Raw genomic sequence first — 15,597 nt, 5'->3', positions numbered from 1 at the left:
ACGTATTATATTGGCGAGCAAGCGTCTAATTCACTGAGCCACCGCGGCTCCACCAGGAAACTTTCCTAGAGGTGACGAATACAGTAAGAAACTTCCCACTCCCCCGAACACAGTTTCTGTGTATTCAGAGATTTATTTGCAGCATTTTGTACTCAGTACCGTTTTCACTCTCGATATCTGGGGACATGGCTTTCATGCGAATAAGACATAGAAACAGGATGAAGACTTGCGATATAGTTGATAATATGTGGTCTTCATATACGGGCTGAGTGATCTATTTGCAAACGTACATATGATTCAAAAGCATAGTTGAAATACGTCTAACCTCTAAAAATCGACCGAATCTGTCTGGCGTAGTGATATATATGTCGGTCAATTATGTTCTTGTCTGTTTCTATATGAAATGTAAACGACACTTTGTTTTTTTTAATCTATCTCCCTGTTACACTAGTCAAATACGTATATATATGGGTGTCTCTTTAACGTCTGCACTTTGACCACACCTTGTAGAATGGCCTAATTGTGAACTTATCTTGCGTTGAAATCGATCAAATTAGCACAACACGCATCGAACATCATATACACAGTAAAATGAAAGCCCGCCGATATCACTGGACTGTGAATACGTGGTAATAAACATAGACTCAGCCCCGTCGCCAGGAATGAATTGATGCTCCCATGGACCCCACCCTAACGACGGGGCTGGCTGGACTACCGTTACCATATTCCTTTTAAAACTGGGCTGATCAGATTTTATAGATCTCTTAACTTCTAGGCCCACTCGGGACAATCTTGCACACTGGTAAGCAAGCCTATGGCATAAATGTTTTCTGACTACAGGAAATTTTGCATAATTAACAATTTGCTTGCTTGCTTAATTTGTTTTGTCATATAAGGTAGGACTACAGTTAAAGTGATAAAATCCAAATCTCTCAGTGATTTGGCTGTCCATAGTAGAAGAGCGAGGGCATCAGAGATCCATTTTCATTATTAGTCCCAATTTTTTCCGTCAAAGTCAAAATTAGTGCGGGAATAATTGGGGTTAAAAAGAAATTCCTTGAAAGCACGGGCCCGGGTTGAGAACATGTCCATAGCTACGGGGGCAAGACCTGGTTGTGAACCATCAAATAGGTTTTGGTTGTTTGATTTCTTTACAACAGATCTCTTGATGTGAACAATGTATAACATTGTATTCAAACCGAACGTTACATAGTCAATATACATTAAATATATTTAATATCGTTAATTGACCGGTTAATATCAATTGATTCTTATTAAAGGCACAATATCTGCTTCAAGGCCACAGAGAAAACTTGCATTTGTTAGGCAATTGATATAAAAATTGTAATTTTGGTGTGATCAGAATTGAACTTTGGAATTTGCTTATTTCATACATAGGTGTTTTTAGTTTTTAATCAGCAGAGAATGTCTCTGTATTTCGATTTTGAAATCCGTCAGAATTTTGGCCTAAAAACTGAAATCAATGAAGCTGAACAAGGGGGAGTAACTCGCCATCTCGACATGTTGATTACCGCGTGGTGAGGCTTTCTCCTTCATTCATTATAAACTTTATTATTTGAGCCTGAATTCGCCTGGATTTTAACATTAAAAGTGCTTAGCTTTGATATTTTTCTGTGGAATCTTCTCAGGTAATTTGTACAATATTTTTGCTAGTTTTTGAGTGTATATCTTGGCAGTTGTTGGTATTTAGCATTTGGAGATATATCGGTCTCTTCCCGGGCCTGGCTGCCATCGACCGAGGCTTTCAAACAGGGTGAATAATAAGGTAAAAACAAGGCAAAATTTGAAGCCTTAAATCACTGATAGAGGGATTAATTAGGACTTGTTTAATAATACAGACATAAATGAAGTGAATGGTGGTTTTGATGTGGGAATTATCAAGACGTACAAGCCACGAGAAGGGATTTAAAATCGTGAATTTTCAGGCTGTCTGCCTACGCTAATGGCGTCTGGTTTATTTTTAGTAACAGTGTGTTATTGATGTAGTACAGTGTATAACAATGTTGAGTGAGAGAGAATATAGGCTGACTATACTCACTCTCTGACTGATGACTGGGGTATATAGGCCATGCGTTATACTGAACTTAACTACCGAGAGAGGGGATTATCATACTGGCTTGTAACTGAGGACTTTTTCAGCTGGGTTTTATCTTTACAAGTCTCTGACCGCTTTGAATTCATATTACAAATTTTTCTACATAAAATTTTAGAAATTTAGTTATCTACCTCAAGAAATATAAAAGCACAAATTTTAAAACACCAACTTTTTAATAGGAATGCCCATATAGCAGATCTTGAAAATCTAATGGAAAATATGACAGCACCAATTTGACAAGTCACCTGGTCAATACGAAATTGGGTACTTGGTAAAGTGTACTGCAGGGTTTTTTAAGTGGGTAATACATACCAGGCCAATATCAGAGAGTACTCCACCAATATTATTGAAGTGGTAATACTAACAGGGCAATATCAGAGAGGGCATTATTGAAGTGGGTAATACTAACAGGGCAATATCAGAGAGGGCATTATTGAAGTGGGTAATACTAACAGGGCAATATCAGAGAGGGCATTATTGAAGTGGGTAATACTACCAGAGTAATATCACAGAGGGCATTATTGAAGTGGGTAATACTACCAGAGTAATATCACAGAGGGCATTATTGAAGTGGGTAATACTATCAGGGCAATATCAGAGAGGGCATTATTGAAGTGGGTAATACTACCAGGGCAATATCAGAGAGGGCATTATTGAAGTGGGTAATACTACCGGGGTAATATCAGAGAGGGCATTATTGAAGTGGTAATACATACCAGGGCAATATTAAGTCCACCAATATTATAGAAGGCAATAGAAGATATGAGGGAGGGCACTATACAACTGGACAATATTTGAGAGGGCAAACATGCACCACTGAGTTATCTGAGAAAAACCACTATGTTTATTACATGCAGATTTCAAGTTTTTAATGATCCAAAAAAAGTTTCCGTCCAAATTAAGATTTCCTCGATCATATTATCTTCATGGGACCTATAGGTAGGTTGAAAAGAAATCTGAGATGTAGGCTATCCGTTGAATTAATACTTATGTAGATTCCTTATCTAATATATTTCAAATTTTTGTCATTTCAGAAATCAACGAAATGCCTCAGTTTACCTTTACAAATCGTCTGATGGAAAAGGCTTTGAGGCGTGCATTTCTAGATGGTGTCATGGAGATATATGAATCATCCAATCAGCCTAGAGTTTACAGTATTACCTTGGAGGGCACCTTGAGTTTATTTATCAACAAAACAGAAAAATTTTACATCAAACTTCAAGAAACTGCTGAAAGGGCTAAAGAACCAGATCATAAATTAGTGCCCAAAACCGCATTTATGAAACTGGCAGAGTCTGGTAGTAAGAGAGACACCCCTAACGATTGTATCGTAGGAACAAACTGCCGTGTTACTATGAAAACAGAAAAACTTCCAATTTCTAATCCAACCACAATCTCCACGACGAAAACTCCAATCATGACTTTTCAATGTAAACCTTTACAGAGAATTGCACCGAAACCAATCACCACCACGGTGACAGTTGTCTCACCGAAAGTTTCCGCAAACGACAAAAATACTTCCGTTTCTTACACTGTTTGTAACAATGAAGAGTTCTCCTTAGATAAAGTTAAAAAAGAACCCAATACTTCTGGTCATGTGTCGTCAACGGATACAACAGATATTAAAATTGAGCCAATGGATGATGATGAAGCTGTCTCATCGACCAATGAAAGGTTACCAGCAACGGAAGTCATGGTTGTACAACCAGAATGGGTTGTCGAAGAAGCTGATCAAGGTAGGATTTAGAAATATTTATAAGAAACAGAATTTTATTGCTGCTGATGAGCTCAAGGCTGTTTAGTCTTAAGATATTTTCAGTGTTTGGGGCCATTAATGGCTTCAATTTGTATCGTTTCAATTTTGTCTGTGGTTTTATGCAATTAAAGAATGTGGTTTAATGATTAATAAAGAGAACGAAAAAACAAAGAAACGAAAGTGTAATGTAATTTTAATTCAGTTAGGCTTAGGCTTATCCAGGCAGAAAAATTCAACCCTTGACAACCTCCTTCGATTGATATTTCAGGTATGAAGAGAGATAGAGATGAGGATGAGGAATCAGCGTCTAGTAGTAGTGACGATCCACAAAACAAAAAAGCCAAAGTCACATTAAAGAATCCCATCATGGCAATCAACATCGGGTCTAGTCAGAAGGACATGCTGTACTATCATAAAAACATAGTGGAATGCCCGCTGTGTAAGGAGCCAATCAACAATCAGACATTTCTTCTCCTCCATCTTGAAAAACATCGTAAAGATCTCGCCGAGGAATGTGATGATTGTAAACAAGAAGGGCGTCCAATCGATGCATTGCTTTATCATTTAACAAATTTCCACACCCCTGACGGACAACGCGAGACGGAATTTCAGAAAATTAAAGCCCCAACTTTGACCGCTGTGGAGAAATTTAACAATGATAGTAAAATCGATGCCTCGAAGATGGTGAAATTTATGCTGGAGAAGGATCGAGCTATGGAGGGTTCCTCGAGAAGTGTCAATCACGGAACTGTAATCAAACATGAAGTGATGGAGATTCCCAAATCTGGACCGGAATTTCAGATAGAGTACATCTGTGACCTGTGTGGAGGAAGTTACACGTCAAATAAAGAGTTAACGCTCCATTATCAGGCTGAACATGGAAATAGTTCTGGGTCGTATACGTGCCCGTCTTGTCCCGCCTGCTTCGACGATGTTTTTAAGTTTCAGGATCATCTCCTTGAACATCATAAAGATGAGGAAAAATGCGTCTGTCAACATTGTAACACAACATTTGATAAGTGGAAGGACCTCAAACATCATTTGTTAACTGTACATAGAAAATTCTTCGTATGTCCTCAATGTAAAGCATCGTTCACAGATGAAGAGAGTCTGAAGGAACATGTCGAAATGCACGAAGCAGAACGACCTGATTCTTACGAATGTGACATGTGTGATAAGTCTTTCCATTCGACAAAAACCTACAATGCACATCGTCGATCACATATTGATGTCAAACCTTATGTTTGCCCTATTTGTCAGTCTGCTTTCTTTAAACGGGGCGATATGGCGAAACACATGCGCACCATACACGAACCAACCAAGTTATACATGTGTAAGATATGTGGACGTACTGGCACTAGAGCTGATAACATGCGTGTTCATGTACGCACACACAAGAAAGAAATTAGCCGAGAGCAGGTCGATCAACTTCTACAGAAAGTTGATCAATAACTTGTCTTATACCAAAAATCTAAACTCTTTCAAATCAAATGTTACAAGAGATTAAAAAGGCTTTTTAAACTTTTTATGAGTATCAGGGACACTTAAAGCATCGATTTGCATCATTCCAATTTTTAATCAGACATCTGTGGTTCTTGCAATTTCCCTAAAACTAGGCATTTTATGACATCACTATTTATGGATTCTTATATATCACTAGCAGCTGTTGTGATAATGTCATAAATTGCTTATAATTGAAATGATGTAAATTGATGCTTTCAATGTCCCCAATACACATGAAAAATTTAGCAAACCTATAAAAAAATTCATTAAGGATATAAAAAAAGTCCTGACTCAGATTCTAGATTTACTGCTGCCAGAAAAAGTTTTCTGATTAGAAGCTTTGATCTCAGTTTTTGTCATCTGCCACCTGTTTCTCAAAAATACCTTTTATCTTATGGTCAGTCATTTTCATAAGTAATTTCTCAATGTACAATTCAGTAAATACTACAGATATCTATTGTCAGTTTATTTTTAAGAAACTTGGTCAGATTCTAAAAGTACAGTCAGTCTTTAGCCTATTAGTGTCATATGCAGCGCTCATACTTTACCTAAACTTTGACTCAAGTTAGACTTAAGTCGAACTTTAGGTATGCACCGGTCGATCTATACGAAAGTCATGCTTAAATTTGACTGTCAAATGTAGACAATGAAAGCCTTAATCCTAACTTTGTAAAGTTCGACTTTAGCCAAAGTAAGAGCGCTGCATACGGCCCCAAGTGTCCTAAGTTTAAGCAATAGAGTGAAAGTTAAAACTTGAAATTGAGTTGCCCTACAATAATTGGAGGACTGGCTTCGGAAACTTGTATTATTCACTGGTTTGGAACTCTTTATATATACTTGTGACAGGACTGGTTATGATTATCTTTCCTACTTATATACAGAATAGGCAGAGATTTAATTTTAGTCCTTTAAAGATGGGTTCCCTTATTTTCATTTATGACAATGAAAATACTAATATTTATATGAATAGAAAGTATTAATTATATAAAAAGACCAGTTTGTCTCACATGTCCATAATTAATTCATAATTTGCTAAATTAGAAGAGAATTACCAGCAGAATTCCAATGAATGACCAATCAAAAAAGGTCAAAAAGTCTTTTTTTGATTATCCAGTCTGCACATACATGGACATTTATGATTCTTAATTATATGCAATAAGAACATAATGATATGATTAAGAATACATGATAATTCATTAGAAACACCAATTAATCAAATAGTTTGCTTAATTTGACACTAAAAAATAAGGAAACACATCTTTAAAGCTTTGACTGGTAAGATACATCTTATATATATCTTCAAGATAGAAGTCTTGAATGGCATTTAATATTGATATAAAGACACAACTTTGTATATTGATCAACAATCAATTTTATGCAACATTTTGATTTTTTTCTTCCGTAACTACTTGTCTGAGGACTACAGGAATACCTGTCAATATTCGTTGCTTTAAAACGTTAACCAATGACTGTTGTTCCATTAAGCTGTGTCCATATACCTTAGTATTAAAACTTAAATGTAAATTTGCCTCGTGGGCATAATACGTAATCAACAGATAGGGCTACAGTCACAATGTTAACCTATTAAGAACTTATACCTTGACTGTAATAGGCACCTTTCTTGTATCACAGAAGATTGTAAATGTAGTGATTTGATAAGATTGTACACCAGCGAGTACAACTAATCATAGGCTTTGACAGAAAGACTGAGAATACAAAGCCATAGTGTATACAGTCTTTATGTCGAGGGCTGTGATTGGCTATATTCGCTGCCTTACAATCCAATCAAACCACTGCATTCCATCATACAAGAAAGGTGACCATTACAGTCAAGGAATTGTTTAAATGTTTTGAAATGTTCAAAAAATAGTGAAGATGGATGATTATCAATCAAAGATTTTGATACTATTAGATAATATTACGAAACATGAGGTTAAAACTTTTGGAGGGTTTACAATGTTATCAGACAGAAACTGATAATTTTTTTTTTCAAATTTTCAATTTTACTTTGAATTTTTACATCTTTACATATTTCATTATCACTTTTACAAAAAAGATTTTTGTGAGTCGTCATTTATTGGCTTTACAACTAATTTTTATTTAAAAAAAACTTGAATTATTTGCTGTATAAATTCATTGTTGTCTCTGTTGAAGTGGATAGAAGAAAGAGGGGAAAGAAATAACTAAGCTTTGAAGCTTTTCATCTAGCGTAACAACTCTGTCCCTACCCTTCCTTGTTTAGTGATAAGATCAGTGGTGCGTCTATAAATCATCAGGTAGAGTGGGGGCCACACAATTGTCATGAGGGGCTGATAGCATTGGACTTTTAAGAACTCGATGATACTTAAAGAGACAGGTCTGCCATTTGGTGTTTGATTTTAGTCCTAAATATATGTAAATAGTCTTCAGAAGTACTAGAAATTTTACTAGGAATTTTACTCACTATTTCTATATATGTCTTTTCTATATATCACAGTGTATCTTAAATAGACGAGTCATCATTTTAACATTCAAACACAGATAATTCTGGACACACATGGAGTTGAAGGCTCAAATTTTGATGGTGAGCTGTGAACACTATTACTGATTGGCTCAGCTAAAAACTTCAAGTCTCTGAGACTAAAGTATGATTGGTCTAAAAAAAATAGCTTACCCGTCCCTTTAATATATACTGAGGGGGGAGTGGGCAAAAGTCGGACTGGCCTTATTTTTGGGGGAAAATGCCACTGCACAATATCACATCTGAGGAAGTTGGTAGGGTAAGAGTTGTTGGGTTATTTTATCATGAACCATGAAGATTAGATTATTCCGGAGAATTATTACAATGTTTAGGTTGATTTCTCAAATCTTCAGAATAGTTTAGTAATTAATTCATCTGATTGGTCAATCATTAAAATCTTATTGTTATTAAAGTTAAATTAACCAATCAGATGATATTTCTTAAAATCTGAAATTTTTTTGAGAAACCAGCCCATACTTTATGCTTTACACAAACCATAATTTGTAAATGCAATATTTTTTCTCAATTTTGAAATTATTTTAATTTTGAATATAATTTAAAAAGAAATTATTAAAAAGCACCCCCACCCCACCCCACCCCTCCCTCTTCTCTTCTATCAAGAAGTCAGCAAGCTGTTAATTTGTCTCTATATATATAATGTGAATGTTTATATTAGAAGCTAGAAAAATTTGTATATTAAATATTTCAACTTGTATCTTTTGTATCTTATTTTTATACGCCCACATGAAATCACCCATGTCCGTCTGTCAGTCCTTCCACAATTGCTCGTAAACACTCTACAAGGCACAATTCTTGACTGATTTCAATGAAAATTCTTATGGTTGTTTGTGATCACCCAAGGATGAACCCTATTGAAAATCAGAAAAATCGAAAAATATTTACTATGAGTTATTGCCCTTGTTCTTGAAATGCTCGTAAACACTCTAGAAGGTACAATTCTTGACAGATTTTCATGAAACTTAGTGTGAGTGTTATCACCCAAGAATAAACCCTATTGAAAATCAGAAAGATTCAATTCTTGACAGATTTTGATGAAATCTGCCACTCCACCACTGCAATCTTAAATGAACATCCCATTATTGACTAGATGAGTATCCTGTTTTCCAGCTGATCCTTGGCCTAACCTCTTGACATTGATATTTCAGGACTAACTTTACTTACTTACAACAGGGTAAACAGTGTTTACTAAACACAGACTGTTTAACACAACCACTCAACTAATTTTGAAATAATTACAAAAGGCCTCTGTTTCAAGACATAGTTTGATGAAATTAAAACTCTGTAATGTAACAGATAAATTTTAATCATGAAAATACACAAAATATTGAATTCAACCATAAATTTTATTTTTACAAAAATTACAACAAGACTATAATAATTGATTATAACAATTAATTTTGCTATGTGTACCACTTTTTGGTATAAAATCAGATTCTGATTTGCCGTCAATGAAAATACACACCTGTTTGAAAATTGATGACAATCTGAGTTCTGAGTAGGGTTTGATATGCAAAGCTTATGATGTCACTGGTTACATTTGAATAGGATATTAATGACTAAAAATCTATGGTACATTTGTATTTATTTGTATACAAACCGTATGCCAAATTTTCATTCTGAAAAGTAATATGGATGGCTGAAATTGAGTTTTATCAACTGGTGAAGCAAAAATTTAGACAACTTGATTCCTTTAACAAGAATATATTCTAGATAACATGAATGTACACAATACATAGTCACAGAAAAACAATATTTCAACACCTCAATATTACAAAAATTTCAAAAAATACTCTGTGTACCTTTATTCTTAATATCTCATCAAAATATAACCTAAAAATTGAAATAACTTTGGAATTCATAAAGGTGAAACCTGGAATGTTTTTAAGAAGTGGACGGTTGATGGATTTTTTTAATTTATCACAAAAATGAAAAATTAATATAACAACTTTATAATAGCACTTTGATTTCAAATGATCACATTTTAATTGGACGATTTTTAAGTGGGTGGTATCATAGTATAACAATTTGATTGGGTGATTTTTAAGTGGGTGGGATCATAGTATAACATTTTAATTGGACGATTTTTAAGTGGGTGGGATCATAGTATAACAATTTGATTCAATTTGGCGTGTGACATGATGTATGTCGGCAATCGTATGGACCGAGATCTCAACGAAACATTATACAAATATATTAACAACATCAACAAAAATAAGCATAAATAAATTTAACAATTTTTCAAATAGATTTCATAATATTTGATATGTTGGTAAATTGTGCATAACATTTCAAGGACCGTGGGGGGGGTACGATACGAGGGTTAAAAACAAATTTGGAAAATTTGGAAAAACGTCCTACATTTCTGCTCCTTATGGAATAAAGTCAAAGAACAAGTTGCAGTGTACAATGACGGAAATTAAGCCAGGAGAGTCTCTATAGCCTATACTAATTATATTTTTTGATTATGCACTGAATCATTATCAGAAACTACAAGTTTTGAAAGTAGATATCATGGCAATGAGTCAAAGAGAATCTGAGAGGAATTTCAGATACATTATCTTTTTAGAAATTTTGGTCATCATTTCAAAAGTGAGTGATCCATAAGCACTATGACCTTTGACCTTTATAGCCTATACTAATTTTTTTTTCTTCTGATTACTGGTATATACTGAATCCTTATCACAAACTAGGCAAAAAGAAGCTGAGTGGATTTCAGATACATAATTAAAACAAAACACAAAACATTTCTAAAAATTGGTCCTTGTTTTGAAAGTAACGCTACAGCCTTGTACGTAACTATCAGTTTGGTGACGTATTTTGAATCCTATATTAAAACATCTATAAGACTAGAATGGACACTAATAAATAGACCAATACATTTAAATATTGTTACTGAAATAACTAGAGTAAATAGGAGACAAGCTATATATAGAGTAACATTATAGGTGTGTATTATATTCACAAATATACAGTATATTAACATCAACACTGTTGTTCAAAAAACAACAACTGAAGAGACAAGATATAGCAATGTATCCATCCTACCATTTAAAAACACTGTGCAGCTCTTTTGAAGACATGACAAGCAAAGATATTTATACATCTGTGTTTGATTCAAAATATAAAAACAAACAGTCAACCTTATTTGAAAGTAGTGAAAATACAAATCATTACAATATAGATATTCTACCTCAATATAAAGTTGACTGACTGGGTTTATATTTAAGTCAGACCTGGATGTGGACTAATATCATTGATTGACTATATTATATTCAGTTGCTGTGTTGATAAAGAACTTAAAGCTAATAGGTTAAAGAAAAACCTCGGGACAAACTTGTTCACCACTATTACAGTATCATCAAACTCTAAGTGTGGAATCTACCTTTTTATTATGAGAACTTCATTATTTGTCCTACTTTTCACCACCTTAATGGCCAAATGAATATAATGGGTGAACTATTTAACAGTAGGGAAATATGAACATTAGAAACTGTTTGAAAAGGATACAAGATTTGCTAGACATAAAATTAAATACTTGTTTTTATATCACAGTAATAACTATTTATAACAACAAAACATCATAATTTTAACAAAAACTCAAAAAAAGAAAAGAAAATATTTAACTCAAAAAGGAATATAGTTGTATAATTTTTATTGTATTAGCTGAAATACTTCCTCATGTTAAAAGTTCATTAGCTGCTACCAATGTTTTAACGATATGTTGTTTTGGATTTCGGGTTTGGTTTTGAAGTTTGGATCATTAGTACTTGGTGTATTTATTGTATGAAAACTGTAGGATTTGAAAAGCAATTACTGTATAGATACCAATCTGCACTAAATAAAACTGAGTCATCTTACTAATCTGATTGAGATTGGACTTATACAGAAGGCAATGTCTTGCAGTACGCAACAAGGTGAATTTTGTCTGAAAATCCAGGGTAAAAACAGCTATTTCAATAAAAATTAAGATATCTATATGACTTTAACTAGAAAAATCTGTAATAACTTAATGTGAAAAATCAAAATACACAAAAACATCAACTTAACAAGAAAACAGTAATACAAAAACATATATTTCAATTATTTGCTTTATCAAAAGTTATGAACTTTCCTTTAATTTGAAAGAAAATATAAGACAATTGACAAAACCATACAAAATCAAAGAATTAGATTCACCCAGAAAATAACTGATCATAAATATAATTTCTATAAATAGATATATAATTATCAATAAGTTTATCAAAGTGAGTGAAAAATATAATTTTAATTTGCGTAGCTATATTGCAATCATTTTAGTGATAAAGTTTTTGAATAAATTTTTAAGACAGATACCTTATATTCATCGTATCATGAATTCAGGTTTTGACATGGTCTTATAAACTCGTACTAAACTTTGTTTTTGGGCCGTGGAAATGAGATGGGTGGTATTTAAATCTGACCAATCAGATGGGTAGAACTGAAAGGTTTTTGAATGAATTTTTAAGACATCATACTTGAAAATTTGATTTTATTTTTTAACAAAACTTCATGTCTACTATATAGAAAGTTTTTAATATTCCTGTGAAATATATATTGATCACTTTTTGACACACAATGAAGTTTATAAAAAGTGAATTTAATATCTTATGAAGTAAGTAATGGGTTTAATTTTTTATATGTATTTAAATACAAAATATGCTGAGTTGACAAACCTTAATACTAAATAAATAATATTAACTATGTGGACACTCCCAAAGAAATGTCAATTTGACAAACTTAAACTTGAACTCTCTGAAAGGAGTGTCGAGTTGACAAACATTAATACCAAATAATCATGTTTAGCTATGTGGACTCTCTGAAAGGCGTATTGAGTTGACAAACATAAATACCAAATAATCATGTTAAACTATGTGGACTTTGTTGAGTTGACAAACTAAAGCATCAAGTGGTATCAAGTGTCTTTTATGGCTTGAATTGAACCTTGAAAACTTGACATGAAGAAACCCCCAGCCTTGTCTTGTAAACCTCTAGTTTGTCATCATTCTTTACATACACTGAAAAACTCTTCCTGACCTTCTGTTTTAATCAGAGTTGCCTCCCCTCCTCCTGGTTTATATGTCTCTAAACTACGGAACACTTCTTTCGGATGTTTCTTAGAATAAGCTTCAACATCTGAAAAAGAGACAAATCATATCAACCGATAGAAAAATTGAATGAAAATTACCATAAACCAAAATAAATGAAGGAGTATTTCTTGTTGTTTTCTTGTGGAGATCTGAAAATGAATTAATATTCAATAACTGTTAATTAGATACAGATACACTAGAATATTGATTCAGTATTAACATTACTACATTTTATTTTCTTACCTTTTAAAACAAATCCAGAATCTGCGATGGTTTTGCCCTGTTTCCACAGTGTATATAGATAATAGTAGGACCCAATATAAAAATCATTGACTGTAGACATCACATCTTTTCTTTTATTTATCTCTCTACAATTATACAACAAATAAAATAGATTTTAACTTGTGTTCTGGTCAAAAATATTATATATAAAACTACATACCGTGGGTGAAACCCTGTATATGCCATATTTGGTCACTTTGATTTTTTGGTACCGTTCGAATTCGAAAGCTCTTAAAAGTGCGGATGTTATAATCAAAAATTCATTAAAATAATCTCAGACTTCTCATGTCTTGGACAAGTATATATAGTGTAAGACATATGTTTGTATTGAATGTAATGTTGCTTGCATATTTCCATCTACAAGTCTCAAAATGACCCTTGTCCAACAGCAACACAGTGACAAATTCTTTCAGCTTATATTAGATATTTTTTATCCAGGGATGTTAAATTTATCACTTCTTTGGTCCTCAATGTAATTCAATATGATAAAATAAAAAAAAAACTTACTTGTTTAAAAAATCTTCTCGTAAAGATTGTAAACATATTCTACTGATATTAATACCCATAACACAAAACGGGAAATTCTACAAAAATATTATATATTATCAAACAGGTAATTCAAATTTGGTGAGCTTCTTTGGTGAAAGTGTTAAAAACAGCAAAGTAAGCAAATTCATGAGACATTCATTATCAATATAATCATTATAGTCATATTATATGTTATTTTTATAATTCACAGAAATAAAACTAAAAGGGAAACACTATGCTGACTATAATTCAATAGTTTTGTTACTTTCTTTAATGCACCTCCAGTTTGGTGAGGTCTTTTCTTGGTATGTATATGCCCAAATATACAGTATGAGTCCATCTGGAATCAGTGAACACCTAATGAATTGATTTTCAAATAAGTAAGGAGGAAATCTTTAGAAATAAGTGATGAGAATAATTGAAGCCAGGAATGTGGGCTGACCTGTGTAGGATGTAGGGAGAGTTTATAGATATCTCGAGCTATCTGACCATATTTAGTATGCTGTAGGAAGTACAATAACTGAACTAATCCCAGAATTCCAACACCTCGTAGATCGGTACCAGGATCGCTACCTATAAATACAATATAATTATGTTAATATTGAGGTGGATATGATAACTAATACAATTCTAGCCCAACTTTAGGTGTTTCAATCAAAGTAATTAATCACCTAGCAGACTGCAACCGGAGCTATTCCACTGCGGCAATGTACATGGGTATGATAATGGGTAAACAGTCAATATTTGCACATTTATATTTGGCATAATGACATTTAGGCACACTTTCAATTAGGCACATATCACTAACAGGTGTGATGTTTTCTGTCTAACTATCTAAATAAAAATATAAAACATACCTTGAAATCCGATCTCTTCCCAATGTGAACCTATTCTTGGTGAATCAAACCTAGAACCTGTTAATATTCTATAAATACTCTGTAACATTTTACCATGGCTAGGCTGTTCATTATCTATACAACCTACAGATAGAAAGAATGAATGAATGAATGAATGAATGAGTAAATGAATGAAAGAATGAATGAGTAAATGAATGAATGAATGAGTAAATGAATGAATGAATTAATTAATGAGTAAATGAATGAATGAATGAATGAATGAATGAATGAATGAATGAATGTTTGTTTTTGCACATCTTCCTTTTCTTTGCATTCAATAGAGCTAATGAGGAATGTCAATGAATGAATTTTTTCCAGGCATGAGGCATCACCCTGCTCATTTTCAACCTAACTGTCAAGAGATCTTTAAAGTGAACAGATGCTTTTCCATGTCAGCCACTCCGAACTATATCACGGACAGGGGGAAACCAGGCAGAGGGTTCATTGAATTGGAAAATCACTATCAAATCAACAACACTAGCCATCAACACAGAAAAATAAACTCAACTTACTTGCTGAAAGACAGAAGATGAATTCCCTCCCTTTGATTAAGTCACGATTTAATTTGGGTGGTCCAAACAGAAAGTGGACAACAGCTGTTATACCAGACCTATCAACTGATGTTCGTAATGAGTTCTGTACAGAGGTATAATCAGCCTGTTGTAACGTATTGTAAGCTTCTTCATATGTATACAGTGGAGTTGATTTACTGATGGTCTGGTCACCTTTAAAAATCAAATATCAAAAAATTGTAATTTAGATGCCTTGTATCTAAGTCAAGGGCAATAACCAAAATCCATTCATTAAAACTTTGTCATATTCAAACTCATCCCAGATCTTTATTGTATTTCTCATCATAGAGAATATTCAGGGGTGAAAAGGGCCAGGTG

General features: G+C 33.3%; 2 protein-coding genes across 2 annotated transcripts; one reads left to right on the top strand and one right to left on the bottom strand.

Moving 5' to 3' along the window:
- Nucleotides 1-4,640: 4,640 nt before the first annotated feature.
- On the top strand, nucleotides 4,641-5,324 carry LOTGIDRAFT_123620 (hypothetical protein; the record flags this gene model as incomplete). The annotated part of the gene is made up of 1 exon (XM_009060720.1): nucleotides 4,641-5,324. The coding sequence occupies one exon, from the start codon at nucleotides 4,641-4,643 to the stop codon at nucleotides 5,322-5,324; it is 684 nt and encodes a 227-aa protein (XP_009058968.1).
- Nucleotides 5,325-13,245: 7,921 nt separating this feature from the next.
- Nucleotides 13,246-15,397, bottom strand: LOTGIDRAFT_84027 (hypothetical protein; the record flags this gene model as incomplete). The annotated part of the gene is made up of 5 exons (XM_009060663.1): nucleotides 13,246-13,369; nucleotides 13,791-13,867; nucleotides 14,254-14,380; nucleotides 14,665-14,791; nucleotides 15,220-15,397. Coding segments are annotated over 5 exons (633 nt in total), but the record flags the coding sequence as incomplete, so codon positions are not given.
- Nucleotides 15,398-15,597: the final 200 nt, after the last annotated feature.

The sequence above is a fragment of the Lottia gigantea genome (assembly GCF_000327385.1).
Source record: "Lottia gigantea unplaced genomic scaffold LOTGIsca_44, whole genome shotgun sequence".
NCBI lineage: Eukaryota > Metazoa > Mollusca > Gastropoda > Lottiidae > Lottia > Lottia gigantea.
Note: the sequence above shows the minus strand (reverse complement) of the source record. Positions and strands in the feature narration are given on the sequence as shown.